At 41.9% G+C, this 23,956-nt stretch overlaps 1 protein-coding gene across 1 annotated transcript in view; it reads right to left on the bottom strand.

Moving 5' to 3' along the window:
* Window positions 1–23,956, bottom strand: part of CFAP263 (cilia and flagella associated protein 263) — a 39,972-nt gene that overhangs the window by 4,050 nt on the left and 11,966 nt on the right. Inside the window, exons 5-10 of the mRNA XM_082369051.1 lie at window positions 22,878–23,033; window positions 21,825–21,905; window positions 19,313–19,468; window positions 14,749–14,856; window positions 1,418–1,573; window positions 267–397 (exon numbers count right to left, since the gene is read on the bottom strand). Of these exons, the coding sequence (XP_082225177.1) occupies window positions 311–397; window positions 1,418–1,573; window positions 14,749–14,856; window positions 19,313–19,468; window positions 21,825–21,905; window positions 22,878–23,033 (744 nt within the window). The 3' untranslated portion in view covers window positions 267–310. The remainder of the gene's footprint in view (window positions 1–266; window positions 398–1,417; window positions 1,574–14,748; window positions 14,857–19,312; window positions 19,469–21,824; window positions 21,906–22,877; window positions 23,034–23,956) is intronic.

The following is a 23,956-nucleotide window of genomic DNA, read 5'->3' on the forward strand; positions in this document are numbered from 1 at the left end:
GCTCTCCCTCCTCTGTCCCACTCCCACATGCGGGAAGGTCATTTTCATGTGTGCTTGTGAACTAAACGTGGGCTAACAAGTGTCAAACCATTAGAGTGCCCTGTGGTTCTTTCAGTGTTTATGGTTCCCGGAGCCAGGCTGTGAAAACACTCCCCAGGGGGTCGATGTGGCCTGGGAGGTGACCAGCAGCCTGGCTGGAGAATTGGGGACACCAGCCAGCACAGGGAACAGTGAGAGGACCCCATGACTAGAGAGGAGCTGATTACTTTAATGGATCACTTTTTGGTCGGCAGCCGTCGCCTCCCTCTGGCTATTTCCCAGCGGGGCAAATTGCCTGCAACTGCTCATTGGTGATTTTCATTTTATTCCAAGCCTTGCGGTAGCCTTTTAAGGACATCTGCAAAAAGGAGAAAGGGGGAGGAGGGAGAAGGTCATTTGGGACAAACGGATTGTGCCTATTTTACCTGCATCGAGCCCTGTGATGGTATGGATGACCTCGTATGCGGGGCAGTGTCTGCATGCATGTGGCGGACACAGGCCACCTGGGGGCATCCGGAAGATTCTTCTAAAGAGCTTGTCTCTGTTCCATGAAGTGAGAAGTTGCAGGTTCCTTCTGTACTTCTTTGCCACTTCTTAGCCCCAGATGTGATGGGCCCAAGTATGGATCCTAATTTACTTTCCTGCTGCCAAGTGACCACTGGAAGGGCAGGTAAAAGCACTGTGGAAAATGGAGCTGGGGTCTAGATGTGAGAATGCCAAGCTTCCCAAGTGACCTGACTGGGTTTTTAAGCTACCCTAAGGATGTCTTAAGTGCTCTCAGTGTGCAACCTGGCCTGTGGCAGTCTTGGTGCTTTCCTTTTTTTTTTTTTTTTTTTTGATGCCAGCATATCATTTGCACTTTTCCTTTTTCTCCTCCATGGCTCACAAGGGGCAAGGGTGCTTCTGTGCACACTGTACCATATGAAAAGGCTACGGGGTTAGTCAACATCGAAAAGACCCATGGCAAATATGTAAATGCATGGAATCGGGTTCCGAGTGATATTAAAATCCATTATTATCTCAATTTTTAAAAACCTGGCTTCTCCGTGTATAAAATAGCAATCACTAAATTATCAATGGTGGGGGGAGGGATTCAGAAGCTTCCAGAGATCAGTAAGAAAACAAGCAACTAAAAACACACCATTACTAGAGTCTCCTCCTGATAACCTGAAAGGACTGTCCCTAACAAGAAAAAGGAACTTTAAGGGAAAAAAAAAAAGCCATCCTTTATTTTGGTGTAAGAGTCGAAGCAACGGCTGAGATTTCTCACAGGTATTACGTGTCTAAAATCCTGTATTCTTACCTCAGAAAACAAAATCCTAAACAAAAATGTGAGGGGCATAAGATATCGCGGGTCTCGGGACTTCCTGTAACTCACCTCTGCAATCTCCACTTTCCTCTCCCACATCCTGATGGTCTTCTCCAGGTCCCTGTTTCGGATCTTCTCCCGGACGTACATCATCACCTGTGGCGCTCGGAACTCAGACAGCTGCTTCCGGAGCTGCTTGTTCAGAGCCATGGCCTTCGCCCGGTCCTGGGTTGGGAAGGACCAATTAAACATGGGGCTCCCTGGCAGTTCTAGCCTCCTGGGACTTACTGGCCCTGGCATCTCTCCCCAGTTTCAATGTAGTTCTAAAAATAACGTTTACATTTTCAAAGGAGTGGGTGAAATCACAAGATTCTTTTTCTTTACAGATCGTGACATTTTCGTCCAGTTTAGAAACATTAAGTACAGTCTAAAACAGTCTTTTCCCCTCCCTTCCTTCCTTTCTTCCTTCCTCCCTTCCTTCCTCTATTAAGGAATATGCTTTACTTTTGATTGCTTAGGGGCTTTTTTTGCTTTGGAAAAATTATGTATTTAAGTATACTTTGATTAGATCAATTTCAATTCATTTTCCTGTCTTTTTTTTTTTTTGGCAGAATACACATAACATAAATTTTCCCATTTTAACCGTTTTTAAGTGTACAGTTCTGTGGCATTCACAGAACAATTCACATTGTTTTGCAACCTTTATCACCAGCCATCTCCAGAATTTTTTCATCTGCCCCAACTGAACCTCTGTACCCATTAAACACTAACTCCCCAAACCCCCTCCCCACAGGTCCTGGCAACTACCATTCTATTTTCTGTCTCCATGAATGTGACTACTCTAGGTACCTCATGTAAGTGGAATCATACAATATTTGTCCTTTTGTGACTGGCTAATTTCACTTAGCATAAATGTCTTTAGGGTTCATCCATGTTGTAGCATGTCAAAATTTCTTTCATTTTTAAGGATGAATAATATTCATCCTTAAAATAAATAAAATAATATATTCTATTATATGCATATACAGCTCACTTTGGTTATTCACTCATCTGTCGATGGACACTTGAGTTGCTTCTACATTTTGGCTATTGTAAATAATGCTGCTACAAACATGGGTGTACGAATACCTGTTGTTCAAGTTCATGCTTTCAATTATATTGGGTATATACCTGGAAGACAACTTGCTGGATCATATGATTATTCAATTTTTTGAGGACTCTGTCTTTTTACATTTCATTTTTAAAAATGATTATACAGTAAAATTAACTAGTCTTTTTCTTTTGAGTGGCTTTTTGAATTAGCATTGTCCTTTTAACAATTGTTTTGAAAAGGCAATACATTCAATTCAAATGGTATAAAAGTACACAGTGACAAGCTCCCAACCCACCCCTGTCCCCAGCCACACAGGTCCCCTTCCAAGAAGCATACACTATTTTTAGGTTTCATGCATCCTTCTAGAAATCTATATCCATACAAACATATATGTTTACTTTTTTGACCCAAAGAGTGGCCAATTCTATTCACTTTCATTCATCCAACTTTTTTTTCCACTCAATAAATCTTGAAGATTCTTCTGTATCAACACATAAAGAATTCACTCATTCTTTTTAACAGCCTCATAATTTTCCATTGTATGGATGTACCATACTTTAACAGGTCCCCACCAACAGTCACTTAGCTTCTCCATCTCTTGCTATTACAACAAGCAGTGCTGTGATTACAAATTTTCTGGGTATACATCATTTTGTAAAAATGCAAGTACAATATATCAGTAGGATAAGCTACTGAAGGTGAAATTGCTTATTCTAAGGCAGTGGTTCTCAACCAGAAGCTGTTTTGCCCCCAGGAGACATTTGGCAATGTCCGGAGACATTTTTGTTTGTCACAATTAGGGGAGTGCTACTGGCATAGGGTAGGTGGCGGCCAGGGATGCTGCTAAACACCCTGCAATGCACAGGACGGCTCCCACAACAAAGAGTTATCTGACCCGAAATGTCAGTAGGGTCTAGGTTGAGAAACCCTGCCCTAAGCATATGTGTATGTACGGTAAATGGTGCTAACTTGCCTTCTATTATAATGATGAAGCCAATTATACTTCTGCAGCAATGTTTGAGACTGCCTGTTTTCTCCATTCTCACGACACAATCTTACTTTTCCATCTTTGTTAATCTAACAGAGGGAAAATGGTACCTCATTATAGCTTTATTTTCCGTTCCTTATGAGTGAAAGGCAACATTTTTCATATGTTTGAGATTTTTTAGCTTTTCTCTAACTGTTTAAATCTTTGGCCCATTTTTTTCCTATTTTTCGTTAGATTTTTCTGGTTAATTTATAAGACATTTATCTTTTAAGAAAATTAGCTCCTTGTGATATTAAATACAATATTTTTCCAGTTACTTATCTTTGGGCTTCACTTATGATGGTTTTTGCCATGCAGAAAAGTTTTTATTTTTATATAGCTGACTTCATTGATTTCATGGTTTATAGGTTTCACATTTTAAAAGTCTTCCACATTCCAAGATTACAATAAAAATGTTCCCACTATATAAGTTCAGGACTTTAATGGTTTTATTGTTAACATTTAAATCTCTGATACGCCTGGATTAATTTTGCTATTACATATAGTTCCAAATTAATTTTTTCCTAAATGGCTACCGAGTCATTGCAAATCATTTATTGAATAATCTGTTGTCTCTCATTGCAATGTCACCTTTATCATAAACTAAATGTATCAATATCAAAACTATCAGAAACTTGATCATATACATATCATATATGGTCTGTATTGGAGTTCATCATATGGCTTACATTTTTTTCTTTTATCTTCCTGTCTATTCATGGACTTGTTTTAAATACTGTAACTTCATAACATGTTTCAGTATCTAGTAAGGCTAGTCTCCTCCTTATTAAGAACTTTGTGGATATTCTTATTTATTTTTCCAAAAGAATTTTTGAGTCAGTTTATTTAAGCCTTTAAAAAAATCTCCTTGTGGGACTTCCCTGTTGGTCCAGTGGGTAGGACTCCACGCTCCCAATGCAGGAGGCCTGGGTTCAATCCCTGGTCAGGGAACTAGATCCCACGTGCATTCTGCAAGTAGGTGTTTGCGTGCCGCAACTGAGAGTCCATGTGCCGCAACCAAAAAGTCTGCATGCCGCAGCTAAGAAGTCCATGTGCCATGACTAAAAAGATCCCGCATGCCATGACTGAGGATCTCGCATGCTGCAACTAAGACCCGGTGCAGCCAAAATAAGTAATAAACAAACAAATAAATATTTTAAAAAATCTCCTTGTTATTTTAATTGGAATACTATTATTTCACAGATCAACTAAAACAGAACTAACGTTTTTTATGATGTTGAATCTTCCTAACCTAGTATTGTATTTTGATTCCTTGCTGTGACACTGGCATCACCTGGGAATTGGGTGAAAATGCAAAGCCTCAGGCCACCCATACCTATCCAATCAGAATCTGCTTTTAACAATATCCCCAGGTGACTGGTTGTCACCTTCTGGTTTGAGAAATGCTGTTTTAATTCAGTTTGAAGCAACACAGTAAAATTATTTTTTTATCAACTTGTTTTCAGAATACAACAAAAATTTGTCAGGAAGTGTTCAGTGCATATCTATTATCGGTCTAGCATGACATACAACTGTGGGGAGACCTAAAAATGTACCTGGAACAATCTGTGGACACTCTTGTGAGAATGATGATTACAGAGTACCTAAGATAAAATATAATGAAGTAGCAAGAATTAAAGCATTAAAAAATAGGTACTAGCTACGAGGGATATGCTGAGAAGACCCGGGACTGCAGTCCCTATGCAGCACCCCACTTGTAGAGCAGAGGTGAAACTACAGGAAAGACAGGCCACTGTTCCCACACCCATCTCCAGTGCAATGGTGCAGAAATTTTGCCCAAGGGGAGAGGCTGTAAAATAGAAAGCTCTGGAATGCTGCCTAAGAAGGTGAACTTTATTTGGATCAGAGTGTGGGGAGTTCATGCTAAGGACTTTGTGGAAAACAATGGAGATCTTTGGGGTGAGCAATTAAGATCAATCTGACAGTTCCATACTAGTAGCAACAAGCAAAAAGTAGATTAGCTAGATGTTTAACTTAACCAGAGAAAGAGACAATTAAGAAGAGCCTTATGGGGTTAGAGCAAGCCTCAATGACTGGCAACACTTTGCCCCTGTGACAGGGCCTGACTGTAATTAGTTCAGAATGTGCAACAATTCACGTCTCAGGGTGTTAAAGCAATAGAGCAATTAGCTAGTAATTAACAGAGGCTAACAGCTAGGTGTGATACCAATAGAGGTAGACTGGCCAGAAGTTTAGCTGGAAGATGGAGGAGTCAAAGAGAACTAAGCTGAAATCACCCTGGTTGTCAGGGAGATTGTGTCCATGATCAAGGCTGTACCCTCTGGGGAGCCACATCAGAGGCTACTAACAGCAGGAGAAATAGACTTTACTGAATTAGTCCAGCCAAATTACTACACAACAAGCAAAAACAATGACAAGACCAAGATCAGTATCTGGTGATGCTAAAGTATATTATCTAAAAAGTTCAGTTTTCAACAAAAATTATGAGATAGGAAAGAAACAAGGAAGTGTGACCCACACAGGGAAAAAAGCAGGCAACATAAACTGCCTTTCGGAGAATCCAGATGGTGGACTTAGCGAAGTCTTCAAAGCAACTGTTATAAAGATGTTCAAAAAAACTAAAGGAAACCATGTTTAAAGAATTAAAAGAATATATGATGATAGTGTCTTATCAGAGAATATCAATAAAGAGGTAGAAATTATTTAAAAAATAAAAAGAAGAACCAAATAGAAAATCTGGAGTCTTTCCAACTGGAATGAAAAATTCACTAGAGGGGATCAACAGTACATTTAAGCCAAGAGAAGAAATAATCAGTTAACTTAAGGTAAGTTGATAGAGATTATGCAATATGAAGAACACAGAGAAAAAAGAAGAAAAGTCTTGGAGAAATGTGGAACACCCCTAAGTGCACCAACACACATTAAAACTTCCCACATTTGATGAAAAACATTTACACATCCACAAACTTCAACAAACTCCAAGAGGATTAGTGCAAAGAAATCCATGACCAGATACTTCGTACCCAAAATGTTGACTGACAAGGCAAAGAGAATATATTGAAAGCAGCAAGAGAAAACAATTCATCACATACAAGGGAAGCCCAATAAGATTAATAGCTGACTTCTCATCAGAAACAAAATGGAGGCCCAAAGGCAGTGGGATGACATATTCTAAGTGCTGAAAGGAAAACAAAAACTGTCAACAAAGAATCTTACATCTAGCAAAACTATCTTTCAAAAATGCAAGAAAGCAATGAGCAAGCACACCCAGATCTTGGTTTCCAATATTAATCAAATAAAAAGACCCGGGACTCCTTGGAGAAATGGCTAATTCTAGGACTGGGGTAGGAAATATACAAGAAGAGCCTGGAGCATCTTCTAGTTCCAGAAAGGAAAGAGGTGCTCAAAACAAAACACACACACATACAACAACAACAACCACCACCCACAAAAATGGGGATATACCAAAGGAACACAGAACCTGACTGAAAGAGCTCTCAATTGCCAACTGGAGCAATGGAAGCAACAAAATAAATGTTCGATTATAAACCAATATATAAAATTAATATTCATGAATTGATGCTGATATAAATAAATAATTTTTAAAATAAACAAATGGGGTAGAATTGACAAATCTCTCACAGAGAAGAATTCCAAAAAACTTTATAACCCCTACTTTTTAAGCGTGGCCTGCACACAGGACCTTCCTTCCAAAGAGTAAAGTCTGAAAAGTGGGAAAGAGTAACTGTGCAGTGGAGAAACCTGTGGAACACCATCTCAGCCAGGTGATCAAGGTTAACATCAGCAATGAAAAGTCTTGTTGACAGGATGCTCCCTTGATATGATGTGATGAAAATAGCACTTTACTTCTGTAGAAGAAGGCTATATCCAAGAAAACAAATAGCACAAAGGTAATTATGTAGGTAATTATAAAAAAACAGCATAATTGCATATTTTCCTTCTCTTAACTGATTTAAAAAGCATTTTCATAAAGCAATATGTATATAATTTTATATTGGACCTATAACATATAAAATGTAGTATATTTGACAATAATAGCACAAAGGCAGGCTGAAATGAAGCTGTATTTGAGTAGGAAAATAACACCAGATGGTAACTCAAATCTACAGGAAGAAGTGAAGAGAACCACACAAGTGGTAAAGGAAGGTTAATGTAGCAAATTCTATGAACATACTGCATCTCCTTTCTTCTTTCAGCTTTTGGACCCCTTCCTCACACCATTTACAAAGTAACTCACAATGGATCATAACCTAAATTTAAGACCTATAAAAGTCTTAAGAAAAGACATAAGAGGGACGTCCCTGGTGGCACAGTGGTTAAGAATCCACCTGCCAATGCAGGGGACATGGGTTCAAGCACTAGGCTGGGAAGATCCCACATGCTGTGGAGCAACTAAGCCCGTGAGCCACAGCTACTGAGCCTGTGCTCTAGAGCCTGTGAGCCACAACTACTGAGCCTGCACGCCACAACTACTGAAGCCCGTGTACCTAGAGCCTGTGCTCCTCAACAAGGGAAGCCACTGCAATGAGAAGCCCACGCACCACAACAAAGAGTATCCTCTGCTCGCCACAACTAGAGAAAGCCCTCACGCAGCAACAAAAACCCAACTCAGCCAAAAATAAATAAATAAAATAAATAAATTTATTTTAAAAAAAACCTGGGCAAAGGCCTTGAATAGACATTTCTGCAAAAAAGACAGACATGTGGCCAAAAAGCATATGAAAAGATGCTTGATGTCATCAGTCATCAAGGAAATTCAAATCGAAACCACAATGAAATACCAGTTCACACCCACTAGGACAGCATTAAAAAAAACACCTGAAAATAACAAGTGTTGGTGAAGATGTACAGAAATTGAAACCCTCACACGTACATTTTTTTTTTAAGTTCTAGGAATTTTCTTTATATTTCCACTCAACTTTTATGCATTTTTTTTTCTTATTAGTCATCCATTTTATACACGTCAGTGTATACATGTCAATCCCAATCTCCCAATTCATCACACCACAACCCCCACCCCCTGCCGCTTTCCCCCCTTGGTGTCCATACGTTTTTTCTCTACTTCTGTGTCTCAATTTCTGCTCTGCAAACCGGTTCATCTGTACCATTTTCTAGGTTCCACATATATGTGTTAATATACGATATTTGTTTTTCTCTTTCTGACTTACTTCACTCTGTATGACAGTCTCTAGAGGCATCCACGTCTCTACAAATGACACAATTTCGTTCCTTTTTATGGCTGAGTAACATTCCATTGTATATATGTACCACATCCTCTTTATCCATTCGTCTGTCAATGGGCATTTAGGTTGCTTCCATGACCTGGCTATTGTAAATAGAGCTGCAATGAACATTGGGGTGCATATGTCTTTTTGAATTATGGTTTTCTCTGGGTATATGCCCAGTAGTGGGATTGCTGGGTCATATGGTAATTCTGTGTTTAGTTCTTTAAGGAACTTCCATACTGTTCGCCATAGTGGCTGTATCAATTTACATTCCCACCAACAGTGCAAGACGGTTCCCTTTTCTCCACACCCTCTCCAGCATTTGTTGTTTGTAGATTTTCTGATGATGCCAATTCTAACTGGTGTGAGGTGATACCTCACTGTAGTTTTGATTTGCATTTCTCTAATGATTAGTGATGTTGAGCATCCTTTCATGTGTTTGTTGGCAATCTGTATATCTTCTTTGGAGACATGTCTATTTAGGTCTGCCCATTTTTGGATTGGGTTGTTTGATTTTTTGATATTGAGCTGCATGAGCTGCTTGTATATTTTGGAGATTAATCCTTTGTCAGTTGCTTCATTCGCAAATATTTTCTCCCATTCTGAGGGTTGTCTTTTCGTCTTGTTTATGGTTTCTTTTGCTGTACAAAAGCTTTTAAGCTTCATTAGGTCCCATTTGTTTATTTTAATTTTTATTTCCATTACTCTAGGAGGTGGATCAAAAAATATCTTGCTGTGATTTATGTCAAAGAGTGTTCTGCCTATGTTTTCCTCTAAGAGTTTTAGAGTGCCCAGTCTTACATTTACGTCTCTAATCCATTTTGAGTTTATTTTTGTGTATGGTGTTAGGGAGTGTTCTAATTTCAGTCTTTTACATGGAGCTGGCCAGTTTTCCCAGCACCACTTATTGAAGAGACTGTCTTTTCTCCACTGTATATCCTTGCCTCCTTTGTCATAGATTAGTTGACCATAGGTGCGTGGGTTTATCTCTGGGCTTTCTATCCTGTTCCATTGATCTATATTTCTGTTTTTGTGCAAGTACCATACTGTCTTGATTACTGTAGCTTTGTAGTATAGTCTGAAGTCAGGGAGTCTGATTCCTCCAGCTCTGCTTTTTACCCTCAAGACTGCTTTGGCTATTCGGGGTCTTTTGTGTCTCCATACAAATTTTAAGACTTTTTGTTCTAGTTCTGTAAAAAATGCCATTGGTAATTTGATAGGGATTGCATTGAATCTGTAGATTGCTTTGGGTAGTATAGTCATTTTCACAATACTGATTCTTCCAATCCAAGAATATGGTATATCTCTCCATCTGTTGGTATCATCTTTAATTTCTTTCATCAGTGCCTTATAGTTTTCTGCATACAGGTCTTTTGTCTCCCTAGGTAGGTTTATTCCTAGGTGTTTTATTCTTTTTGTTGCAATAGTAAATGGGAGTGTTTCCTTAATTTCTCTTTCAGATTTTTCATCATTTGTGTATAGGAATGCAAGAGATTTCTGTGCATTAATTTTGTATCCTGTGACTTTACCAGATTCATTGATTAGCTCTAGTAGTTTTCTGGTGGCATTTTTAGGATTCTCTATGTATAGTATCATGTCGTCTGCAAACAGGGAGAGTTTTACTTCATCTTTTCCAATTTGGATTCCTTTTATTTCTTTTTCTTCTCTGATTGCCGTGGCTAGGACTTCCAAAACTATGTTGAATAATAGTGGGGAGAGTGGACATCCTTGTCTTGTTCCTGATCTTAGAGGAAATGCTTTCAGTTTTTCACCATTGAGAATGATGTTTGCTGTGGGTTTGTCATATATGGCCTTTATTATGTTGAGGTAGGTTCCCTCTATGCCCACTTTCTGGAGAGTTTTTATCATAAATGGGTGTTGAATTTTGTCAAAAGCTTTTTCTGCATCCATTGAGATGATCATATGGTTTTTCTTCTTCAATTTGTTAATAAGGTGTATCACATTGATTGATTTGCGTATATTGAAGAATCCTTGCATCCCTGGGATAAATCCCACTTGATCATGGTGTATGATCCTTTTAATGTGTAGTTGGAGTCTGTTTGCTAGTATTTTGTTGAGGACTTTTGCATCTATATTCGTCAGTGATATTGGTCTCTAATTTTCTTTTTCTGTAGTATCTTTGTCTGGTTTTGGTATCAGGGTGATGGTGGCCTCATAGAATGAGTTTGGGAGTGTTCCCTCCTCTGCAGTTTTTTGGAAGAGTTTGAGAAGGATGGGTGTTAGCTCTTCTCTAAATGTTTGATAGAATTCACCTGTGAAGCCATCTGGTCCTGGACTTTTGTTTGCTGGAAGATTTCTAATCACAGTTTCAATTTCATTACTTGTGATTGGTCTGTTCATATTTTCTATTTCTTCCTGGTTCAGTCTTGGAAGGTTATACCTTTCTAAGAATTTGTCCATTTCTTCCAGGTTGTCCATTTTATTGGCATAGAGTTGCTTGTAGTAGTCTCTTAGGATGCTTTGTATTTCTGCGGTGTCTGTTGTAACTTCTCCTTTTTCATTTCTAGTTTTATTGATTTGAGTCCTCTCCCTCTTTTTCTTGATGAGTCTGGCTAATGGTTTATCAATTTTGTTTATCTTCTCAAAGAACAACGTTTTAGTTTTATTGATCTTTGCTATTGTTTTCTTTGTTTCTATTTCATTTATTTCTGCTCTGATCTTTGTGATTTCTTTCCTTCTGCTAACTTTGGGTTTTGTTTGTTCTTCTTTCTCTAGTTCCTTTAGGTGTAACGTTAGATTGTTTATTTGAGATTTTTCTTGTTTCTTGAGGTAGGCTTGTATAGCTGTAAACTTCCCTCTTAGAACTGCTTTTGCTGCATCCCATAGTTTGGGATCATCGTGTTTTCATTGTCATTTGTGTCTAGGTATTTTTTGATTTCCTCTTTGATTTCTTCAGTGATCTCTTGGTTATTTAGTAACATATTGTTTAGCCTCCATGTGTTTGTGTTATTCTTTATTTTAAAGTCTATTTTATCTGATATGAGTATTGCTACTCCAGCTTTCTTTTGATTTCCATTCGCATGGAATATGTTTTCCATCCCCTCACTTTCAGTCTATATGTGTTCCTAGGTCTGAAGTGGGTCTCTTGTAGACAGCATATATATGTGTCTTGTTTTTGTATCCATTCAGCAAGCCTGTGTCTTTTGGTTGGAGCATTTAATCCATTCACGTTTAAGGTAATTATCGATATGTATGCTCCTATGACCATTTTCTTAATTGTTTTGGGTTTGTTTTTGTAGGCCCTTTTCTTCTCTTGTGTTTCCCACTTACAGAAGTTCCTTTAGCATTTGTTGTAGAGCTGGTTTGGTGGTGCTGAATTCTCTTAGCTTTTGCTTGTCTGTAAAGCTTTTGATTTCTCCATCGAATCTGAATGAGATCCTTGCTGGGTAGAGTAATCTTGGTTGTAGGTTCTTCTCTTTCATCACTTTAAGTATATCATGCCACTCCCTTCTGGCTTGTAGAGTTTCTGCTGAGAAATCAGCTGTTAACCTTATGGGAGTTCCCTTGTATGTTATTTATTGTTTTTCCCTTGATGCTTTCAGTAATTTTTCTTTGTCTTTAATTTTTGCCAATTTGATTACTATGTGTCTCGGTGTGTTTCTCCTTGGGTTTATCCTGTATGGGACTCTCTGTGATTCCTGGACTTGGGTGGCTATTTCTTTTCCTATGTTAGGGAATTTTTCGACTATAATCTCTTCAAATATTTTCTTGGGTCCTTTCTCTCTCTCTTCTCCTTTTGGGACCCCTATAATGCAAATGTTGTCGTGTTTAATGTTGTCCCAGAGGTCTCTTAGGCTGTCTTCATTTCTTTTCATTCTTTTTTCTTTATTCTGTTGTGCAGCAGTGAATTCCACCATTCTGTCTTCCAGGTCACTTATGCGTTCTTCTGCCTCAGTTATTCTGCTACTGATTCCTTCTAGTTTATTTTTCATTTCAGTTATTGTATTGTTCATCTCTGCTTGTCTGTTCTTTAATTCTTCTAGATCTTTGTTAAACATTTCTTGCATCGTCTCAATCTTTGCCTCCGTTCTTTTTCCAAGGTCCTGGATCAACTTCACTATCATTATTCTGAATTCTTTTTCTGGAAGATTGCCTATCTCCATTTCATTTAGTTGTTTTTCTGGGGTTTTATCTTGTTCCTTCATCTGGTACACAGCCCTCTGCCTTTTCATCTTGTCTATCTTACTGTGAATGTCACACACGTACATTTTTGATGGGAATGTAAAATGGTGCAGCCACTTCGCAAAAGAGTTTGGCAGTTCTGTAAATGTTAAACCTAGAGGTACCATATATATAACCCACAATTCCACTGTTACCTATATGTCCAAGAGAAAAGAAAACATATATTCACACAAAAACTTGTACATGAATGTTCACAGCAGCATTATTCAAAATAGCCAAAAAACGAAAACAATACAAATATCGATCAAACTGATGAATGGATTAAACAAAATGTGGTACATGCAAGGAAACATTATTCAGCCATAAAAAGAAACAAGTACTGATACATGCTACAACATGAATCTTGAAAATATTATTAAAGTTAAAGGGTCACAATGTATGATCCCTTTTATATGAAAGGTTGACAAAAGGCAAATTCACAGAGACAGAAAGCTGATTAGTAGTCACCTATGGCTGGAGGGTGGGAATGAGGTGAGGTGAAATGGAGGATTTCTAATTGGTCCGGGGTTTCTTTCTGAGGTGATGAAAATGTTCTAAAATAATTATGCTGATTGTTACACAACTCTGTGAATATACTATAAACCACTCAAACGTACACTTTAAATTGGTAAATTGTTTGATATATGAATTATATCCCAATAAAGCTGTTTTTTAAAAAGTTAAGAAAATGAAAATACACTAAGTAGTGAATGCTGGGCTTTTAAAAATTGATTTCATGTTTTACTTGTAATCTAATAAATATCAACCCAAACAAAGAAGTACCACAGGAATTCTGCATGGAGAGAGCACACAGACTTTTGCTTCACCTTTGTTAATGGCCACTCTGCAGCGAGACTGACTTTTTTGCAAAGGGTACTGGTTCTCCTTCAAGGATATGATGTGGATGCCATGGCAAAACTGAGTCAGATGTAGTAATCCTGTGGCTTTTGGCCCACTCTAGGCAGATTTGGGGCCACACACGCTGCTGGGGACACTTCAGGCTCATTCAAGGCAATGATAGTAATAACTGAAATAATGGCTTTAAGAGGTTGACAAAGCATCGTCCTATCTGATTACCACAACAAGGGCTGTGACGTCTTTTTCACAGACGTGGAAACAGTTCTGTCTAATTCAAAGGCTTGCTCAAGGCTAGAGACTGGCAACACAAACCTGATGCCAGGCCTTCTGAATGCAAGTCCAGGGCTCATTTTCCATCACCTTGCCCCCAAAGTCTCCTTTGAGTCATATCCTAGGTGCGTGTAACTGGTGGAAGTTCAACTCTATGTGTTCAACAAAATAATGAGAGCACTCAATCCCAATGCAGATGTCGGGAGTTCAGATGATACCACACATTTTCACATGGTGACCACAGGCCCTGGAGTGGGCCTGGGACAGAGGTCACAGGTCTGCCATCTGAGCATCTGCCGTACCGAGTGAGAGCTCCATGTTTAAAGAGCTTTCTCTCCTTTACACAGAAAGTTATATTTTGCCATGTGTTCTTTTTCTCATATCAGTTACATTATTACATGCATCATACATTTTTTTTGCCAGATTGAATACACTACACTTTGAATTTGCTACCTTATGGGTCACTTAAGGAATTCTTGAGAGTCATTTGGACTCTGTAGTTTCTAGATGATTTCATGATTTCTGACACTAGATTCTAACCCGGCAGTAAAATGCAACACCATGGACTGGAGCCTCCAGGGGCCACTTTCTCATCTGATGGCCCAGAGCTATTTTGGTTTTTATGATCTAGGCTTTTCTAGACAAAAATCAAGGTGGCCTAGATCTTGGTGAATGCTGACCCGAGCCCTTGTAAGACAGAAGGAGGAAAACACCAGAAACAGTATGTTTTAGCCTCTCCTACCTCCTCTACTTGCAGGGTTTCTTTTTCAACTTTTTCGAGTAACTCTTTTCTCAACAAGAACTCTTTGTCCAGATTGAGGGACATTTCCATGGCTCGGTGTAGCTTGCTCTGAAATATAACAACACAGCAAGTCTTGAGCAAAGATGATTGCTTAGAACTATAGGAAGAATAGACAGACAAACAGCTCTTTATTAAGCAGGAGAATAGCAGGATCAACCAGGAACTTGGGCCTGCCCTTCTCGTGGCTGCCCAGATTTTCAGAATCCTGGTGTCTAAGTGGCAGGGGAGGAGAGGACCTTGGGAGGCTTGTCCTCACCTGCAAAGTAGCCAGATACACCTGGACCCAAATCCCACCCCACCACTTATTAAGAGAACCTCTCTAAACTAGGGCTAGTTGCCTTGTAGGGTTGTAGAAAGGCTTAAGGGAGGCAAACCTGGTAAAGTGTTGAGCACAGTGCCTGACACATGGAGAACCCACGGCAGACGGCCGCCATCACTACCTCACTTGGATGAAGAGGTGGATGCTACTGTGAGCCCACGGTACAGGTGAGGAAGCTGACTTTCAGGGAGGTGAAACAACTTCCCCAGGGTCACAGAGGCAAGGGGGAGCCAGGTTTGATCCCAGGCAGCGTGATTTCACAGCGCATGGACTGCACCACTGTCTCCAAAGCCTATTAGGACCGGGCCTGCTGGTGCTGGAGAGGTCCTGCAGGAGCTGCTCCACAGCTTCCTGCCGCATCTTGTGCTGCCGCCCCTCACCAGCTCCTCCCTGGCCCCTGCTTCTTAGGTTTGCCCCCTTTGGACCTCTATCTCCTAGTGGTGAAGAGTCAGCCTGGAGGAGTTGGGATGTGCTCTGCTTGGCTGAGGAGGAGGGGGCCGAGGGACAGAAGCCAGTGGCTCCAGGGGGCTGGCCAACAAACCCTGAGAACCCACCCAGGCGCTGGTCGGCAAAACAACCTAGGCCAGGCCACCAAGAGGCCGGCTCACAGCCCTGACGGAGGTGCAAGAAGAAATGCCAAACTGCAACTGTGCCAAGAACCAAGAATGCATGGGCACTGGTCTCGAAGGTTTCCCTGGGGGAAGGGATGCTGGAAGAAGAGAGGTGAAGTCAAGTATGTCTAGGTAAGAGGGGTGGGAAGAACATTTCAAGCTAAGGAAAGAGCCTTGGGAGAGGAGGGTCCAAAAGGAGCCAGGGAGAGGAGGGTACTGGGGCAATGCCCGAAGGTATCAAATCTTAGACCTGGCAGAAAAGCCTGGAGCCACCTGCCTGGCGGAACTTAGAGCACCTGGGGCCACCTCCCTCCCCATTCCTCTCCTCTCCAATCCCTTCTTCAAGGCTCATTTCCTGTTCCACATCTTGCATGAAGTTGCTCTTCTGAGGAAAGCAAAAGTGGATAAGAGGCCAGGCTGAGGGGGTCAGCGGTGGGGAAGGGAAGGCAGGACAGGACTTCACTGCACACCAGCCAGTCAGCTGGGAGAAAAGGAGAGCAGAGGGAAAACAGTCATTCACCCGACAACTTAGAGAGACAGTTAGAGACACAGGGCAGGAAAGAACGGAAGCTCGAGGCAGCCCCTGGCTCTGCTGGGGCGGGGCCGTCAAGGAGGTGTAATGAGAGTAATTTGGGATCCTGGGCAGGATGATGGTCACGGAGGCAGCTACTTCTGAGAAGGCATGTTAGCTTTCTGTTGCTGTGTAACAAATTATCACAAATTTTGTGGCTTAAAGTAACACACATTTATTATCTCACAGTTTCTATAGATCAGAAGTTCAAGCAGAGTGTGGCTGGATTCTCTGCCCAGGGAGCGACCCACCGTGTTGGCCAGGGCTAGGTCTTATCTGGACCTGGGGTCCTTGCCAAGCTCACAGGTTGTTGGTGGGAAGCATTTCCTTGAAGTTGTAAGACCGAGCTCTCCATTTTCTTTCTGGCTGTCAGCAGGAGGTGGCCCTCGGTTCCTGGAGGCCGCCCTCAGACCCCTTCCATGTGGTCCCTCTATCTTCGAGCCAGCAATGGAGAACTTCTCATCCAGAGAATTCCCTTCATGCTTCAAATCTCTGCCTTCCTCATCCAGAGAAAACTCTCTACTTTCAAAGGGCTCATGTGATTAGGTCAGACCCACTGGGATAATATCCTCATCTCAAGGTCAAGGGTGCCCTCTAATCTAACCTAATCAGAGAGCAGAATGGAACCTAATAACAGAATCCATCATATCCAGAGCCCTGGGCATTGTGCAGGGTGAATTTACCAGGGGGTGGGGAGTCTTGGGGGACATCTTGGAATTCTATCTACCACAAGGCACCACTAGTTTATACACGGATCACTAGTTTACAGTCAGTTAAAAGCGACACCTCAAAGTTGTAGTCACGTGCTTATATTCTATCAGCCTCCATCAGGCAGGGCTTGAAGGCACAGCAGAGAAAAAGGGGCCCCCTTGACTGAGACCCACTCATAAAACTCATAGAAGAGAAGAGATCATGTCTGTCTCCTTCACAGCTGTACCCTCAGCACTTTGCCCTGTGCCTGGCATGTCGTAGGTACTCAGTACATTTGGTAATAGAGGAAAATTATTCTATATATTTTTAATGAGGTCTCATACTTGGGTGTTTGACATTTATATGTAAGTGATCCCTCCTGCCACCCCTCCATCCCCTAGACATACATCTGAATTTTTAGCAGTTTTTGACAATACATGCTGAGCACCTGCTTTGGCCAGGCACTGTCCTCAGGGCTGGGGACACATCACAGACCAGCCGGAGGTCTGTCTTGGTGGTAAGTCACAAAAACCTGCTTCTGAGAGGTGACGCATCGGCCCATAGTCCCCAGTAGAGTCCCCATTCAAATCCAGGTGAGGCTGGACTCTACAACCCACAGGTGCTGGGCCCCGTTTCCCCCAGGAGGCCTGAGAACTGAGACACAGAAATGTGAGCCTGCTTCTCTCTCAGCCCCTCGCTGTGTCACCTTAGGACTCCAGCAGGCATCTCCTCCCAGCTCCACCATCTGCTTGCTATTATTCTAAACAGGCCTACAGGCACCCTGGCCCCTGGGATTCTGACCAGAATGGCTCCCATTCTGCCCACCGTGGCCTGTGTTGCCGTTGCTTGGGTGTCACAATCAATAGGCACTGTGCATTTAGATGTCCTAAGGAGCTCAAGACCTGGACCTAGCTGTTGCATTTTATAAACCAGTAGCTCCACTGCAAAGCCCTGGCTTTTCCCCACAAGACCAGACTGGCCCTGTGCCACTCAGTTGATTTCTCAGGATAAGATCAAGGTCCAATGGGATGTAACCACGCACCTCGAGGCTCTCCAGTTGGATACATGAATTTCAGAATGTGAGCATGGCCTTGTCTACACACATTATGCCAGGGGAAGGCAGTTGGGTGAGGTGGGACACGCACTGGACTAGGAGTCCAAGCTCTGTCACAAACATGTTGCTTGAATCCAGCAATTACTCTGCCTCTTTCGGCCTCAGGTTTTTCATTTGTAAAAGGAAAACGCTGGACAAATATAAACCTAGTCTAAACACATTCCAATTCACATTTTTAAAAGACACTGTGTGGGCCAAATGAAGCTTACCTGTGAGCTACCTAAGCCCGTGGCCGCTCTTGCCACCTAGACACTAGGCCAGGGGTCAGCAACCTTGCTCTGTAAAAGGCCAGATAGTAAATACTTTAGGCTTTGCAGGCCAAGGGGCAAAATTGAGCATATTGTGTAATTACCTACACTAACAAGAGAAAAAACAAATTTCCACAAATGTTTTATTGATAAAATTCAAAATAAAATGATTAAGTATAATATTTTGGAATGCAGGTCTACTATTGAGAAGAATGAAATTTCTCGGGGAGAAATCAATTTTGCTTAATTGGGTTTCAAAGGGAGTGTTCTCTATCAAATCAGTTGCAAATGTTCTTCTGTAAAAACCATCCTTAGCTCCCAGACCAGTGGGCAGGACACACGGGCCCACAGTTAGCTGACTATTGCATCAGACAGTTGCCAGCAGGGTGACCAGGCAGCCTGGTCTGCCGAGGACAGGCCATGTTCATGCCCACAGTTTCTGCTTAATTATCAATAGTGCCTCTTTCTCTACAAAAAGGGTTCTGTGTGGATGAGGAATTATTTAGTAGTTTTCTGATTTATAGCTAAGATGATTTCCTTTGCAGGGTTTTAAGCAAGGAAGTGCTTATTACACACTAAATTAAACAGGGCCCTAAATGTGGCTGGTTACCAAAACTCACTGTGCATAAAAATCATCTGGGAGTTAAGAAAAAAAAAAAAAAAAAAAAGATGCACGGCCCTCACCCCCTAATTCAATTGGTCAGGGTTGGACTAGAGTGTCTGTCTAATCTTTAAAAAAACAAAAGGCTCCTTGGATGGTTCTAATGCGCAGCCAGGATTGTGGGGACATGTGGAGTATTTTAGGAGACATGGCTTCGTCGGGAGAAATCAGAGAGCAACAGGGGAGTGAAGGACGCCTAGGCTCTCAGTGAAACCACAGTGGTGCCCTAGTACCTCTCTGTGGCCGGAAAGGTAGGCACAGGAAGCCCCGGGGACCGGCGCGGACCTTACTTTGTATGCGTTAAGGATCTGCAGGGTGTTTCCGGATACCAGCTTCAGCTGGATCAGTTCTTGATTCCTTGCTTCAATTGTCTCTAAAAACTGAGCATTCTCCATCTTCAGCTGCTGAAAGTCAACATCGTGGAGGGCCTCTCCCACCTCTTCCTTCTACAGCTCAGACAGAAGAAACGATGTGAGGTTGTGACTTCTGAATGTATGGCTTGCACCTTGCAATTCCTAGCGAGCTTTTGGAAGTCAGTCATCATTCAGTCATTCAACAAACTTGGATTGGGGATCTGCTTGGTGCCAGGCATGGTGTTAGGCACCAGGGATAGAGATCTGAGTAAATATGATACTCCCATACTCAGTGACAGTTCACAGACAGGTCATAGCATGGTGTAGTGGGACACACAGGGGCAGAGGGCAAACAGAAGCCCCTCAGCCAGGCCAGAAGAAAATGGAAGGCTGGGTCAGGGGAGGCTTTCCCCAGGAAGTGGTGCCTAAACAGGGCTGTGTAGGAAGAAAGGCCATTTAAAAGTTGTTTTTAACCTGGAAAACCCAGGACAAGCAGCCCATAAACACCCTTCCTTTGAACCCATGACATTTCTGCATGGGGGGGTGTATCAGTGCACTGGGTTCGCTCCCCAGCCCTGGTCCCACCTTACCTGCCCCACCAGGTCTGTGCCATCTTACATTTGTGGTACACAAGAGCCAAACTCAGGACTGTTCCCCATCCCCACGTGCTACTCATGCTGTACTACCTCTTAGAAGGAATCTTCTTCCCTTTCCCCCAAAACAACAGAACAATTTCCTTAAGCCCCAACTGACCCACCCTCTAGCTCAAATGTTCCCAACCCACCTTCCACACCAGAGGGTAATCCCTCCCTCCACGCAGCCTCCTGAGGCTGTGGCTCCTGGTCCCTGTCACTGTTTCCTCTGTATGGCAGTTATGCGTCCATGCCTTTTCTCACCATCACCACTCCTTGCTAGCCTGTGAGCCTGCGAGGACAGGACCACATCAGTGTCATCTCTGTGTAGCAATGGCTTTTAGGTTAAAGGTCATCCATCTGCTTCCCCTCTCACGCTTCGGGATGCCTGAGCTTGCATGAAGCCCAGAGAACTAGGAACTCAGTATCAGGAGGCAGCTCAGCTGGGGCCACGTTCTTTCTTAAGCTGAACTCAACTCTCCTTGGCTGACACTTTTACCCCAACCCAGCTCCACCCTGAGAGCCCTCCCAAGCAGTATGTTCTCTTCCCCGCAGCAGCCAGAGCACTTGGAGACAGCAGCCATGGCTCTTGTGGGCTCCTCCTCCTTGGCCCCGTCAGTTGCAGGCCCGCTGACGTGCTTTCTCTCCCCTTGCTCTCCATTCCCTCTCCTACGTGGACTCTAGTTTACAGATTCTTTCAAGTGTGGCACTCTCCCTGAGACACAGTGCTCCAGGAGCGCAGTGAGACCACCCTTTTTTGGAGGGCACTGTGGAGTGCAGCCTAGGCTGCAGCACCGCCCCCAGCTGAGAGGACTTTATCAGCTTCTCCATGACTAAGCCACCCAGCACCTGTGCAGATATTTGGGGGGATCAAAGTGGAGGACCTTACATTTGTCCTTAGTCACTTCGTGTGTTAAAGTTGTCCCAGCCTGTTGAGCCTTTGGGATCCCAAGTCAATCGAGCAATAATTCCCAGACATCTTAATTCTCCTGCTCAACTCTGTGTCACTGTCAGTGGCCACCTCTGACGCACATGCCATCAGCGCCCATATAATGAGTTAATAACAAAAATATTGAGCTAAAAGAGAATGGAGCTATGTAACCACATTCTAGAGGCCCTGTGCCATGTCTGCCTTACCACCTTTAATCAGGAGCCTTTAAGGTCAGCTGTTCAAAGACTTACCAAGGCATACTACTAACTGTGCCACCCAGGCCACATTCCCCAAAAGGGTCAATAAGTATGTCATGAGGGTCTTTTAAATTCAAGCCAACTCCATCTACAGATTTGCCAGCACAGAAACTGTATTAGTTTCCTGTTGCTGCTGTAACAAATGACCACAAATTCAAGGGTTTAAAACAACATAAATGTATTATCTTATAGCTCATGAGGTCAGAAGTCCGAAATGGTTCTTTGGACTAAGATCAAGGTGTTGGCAGGGCTGCATTCCTTCTGGAGGCTCAAGAGGAGAATCTGTTTCCTTGCCCTTTCCAGCTTCTGCAGGTAGCCTGCATCCTTTGTTCATAATCCCTTCCTCTATCTTAAAAGTGCATCACTCTGATCTCTGCTTCCATTACCACATCTTCTCTGACTCTCATTCTCCTGCCTCCCTCTCATCAGGACCCTTGTGATTACATTGGACTCACTCAGATAATGTATGATAATCTCCCCATCTCAAGATCCTTGACTTAATCACACCTGCACGATCTTTATGCCACGTAAGGTAACAGACTCCAGGAATTAGGACGTGGACATCTTTGGGAAGACGTTGTTCTACCCACCACAGTAACCTTAAAAAAAAGAAAGACAAAGCCACGTACCTGCCTCAATTGTAAAAGCATCTTTTTCCTCTGGACTTTGAGAAAGACATTTTTCAAACATAATTTATCCTTCATATTATCCTAAAAAATAAAAGCAAATTTTAATCCATTGCTCTTCTTCTTCCCTGTTGGTTTGAAAAGTTGGCAGGTCTGGGGCTGCAAAACTAAACCTTGAGCCCTAACATTCAGTCACCTATTTTTAAGTCTTTTATGGCTACTCAAGCTGGTGTTGCTATGGTATTTTACTCATGACCAAGAAGCAGAGGAAACTGGGTCTGCTCCATACAAATTTTCTATTGATTTTAAATTCAAGATAACTTGGGTATACCTTTAGGTATAGGGGCCTTTACTGACAAAATGATTTATGATTCTTTGGTCTATTATTCTCTTGGTAATTTACATAATTTTTATTACATATAACATGTTACAGTTAGTGACTCTACCTATCTCCAGGATCCAAAGTTTGATATGCTACAAAACCTTTGGAAAAGAAGGAGCATTTTATGTCTCATTCTTACAATAATGGAACTCAAAGAAATTAAGATTTACTTGTCGCATGCCACGTAGTCACCTGACTAGACAGACTCACACCTTTCTCAAGATAACATCAGATCTTGAAACAAACAGCAAAATACAGTAAGTCCCCTACATACGAACGAGTTCCATTCCGAGGCAAGGTCATAAGTCCAATCTGTTTGTAAGTCCAACAAAGTTAGCCTAGGTACCCAACCAACACAATCAGCTGTATAGTACTGTACTGTAGGTTTATAACGCATGTTCACATCTTTGAAAGTTCGCAACTTGAAGGTTCGTATGTAGGGGACTTACATACGGTCTGAGATACTATGAATATTCATCCTGCCTGATTGATTTTAGACTTGATAAACTTGCATTTTAAGACACACATGCTGTGAGGGACACAAAAAAATCTGCATATGTGGGCAGCATTTACGGTGGACCAAATGGAGTGGGGCTGCCTCACGTGGGCCACTTCTGTGTCATCGTTCTATGAATCTATTTCCCCTTCTAAGCTCTAACCTCCTGCCCACTCACCCTCCGGCGGTTCATGTCCTCAATGTACTTCATCACTTTCTGAGTGGCCAAAATACTCCCTTTCTTCTTGGATATGGTCTTTAGAATATCTTTTTCAAACTCATGTACTTCTCTCTGAACTTCGGTGCACCGAATCTCAGCTTCCTCAACGATAGCCTGGGGGAGCCAGCACAAAGAGAGAACAGTTTACAAAATTTCTCAAGGATATAGCCGTCTAAGGAAACCTAGACGTATTGGGTGACCTATTTGTGTCCCAATGCATAACGTTTCTTCTTAGTCTTAGAAAGATATCCTTAAGATACAAATTGGACAATACGAATATTATTATTTAAAAGCGTGCCTCAAAAAAGTTATAGTCTCGATATAAAGGGGAAGAACAAACAAAAACAGGGCCTTGGGACTTCCCTGCTGGTGCAGTGGTTAAGAATCCGCCTGCCAATGCAGGGGACACGGGTACGAGCCCTGGCTCAGGAAGATCCCACATGCCGCGGAGCAACTAAGCCCATGTGCCACAACCACTGAGCCTGCGCTCTAGAGCCCGCAAGCCACAACTACTGAAGCCCGCACACCTAGAGCCCATGCTCCGCAACAGGAGAAATCACCGCAATGAGAAGCCTGCGCACCGCAACGAAGAGTAGCCCCCGCTCGCCGCAACTAGAGAAAGCCCGCGAGCAGCAACGAAGACCCAATGTAGCCAAACATAAATTAAAAAAAAAAAAAAAGAGGTGATGAGGGTGGATTTAAAAAAACAAAAAACAAAAAAAAACAGGGCTTTGAGTATCTCCAGAAATATGTATTTCCATATCTGAAACATTATTTATCCATTAAAAATTATAACATTAATATCATATCATATATATAAAAAATATCTGGAAGGCTATATGCCAAAACATTAATCAGTCATATCTGGAAAGATGGATTAGTGGGGAGGCGAAGAAGCACTCTGTAATTTTAAAAAAGATGCTATAAATGAATCTATGTATTGATATGGAAAGACACTATTAAGTGAAAAGTATAGTTTACAAAATAATATGATACCTTTTTATGAAGAAATTCATACACACATAGAAAATAATATA

Source organism: Balaenoptera borealis (assembly GCF_965194805.1).
Source record: "Balaenoptera borealis genome assembly, chromosome: 19".
Lineage (NCBI taxonomy): Eukaryota > Metazoa > Chordata > Mammalia > Artiodactyla > Balaenopteridae > Balaenoptera > Balaenoptera borealis.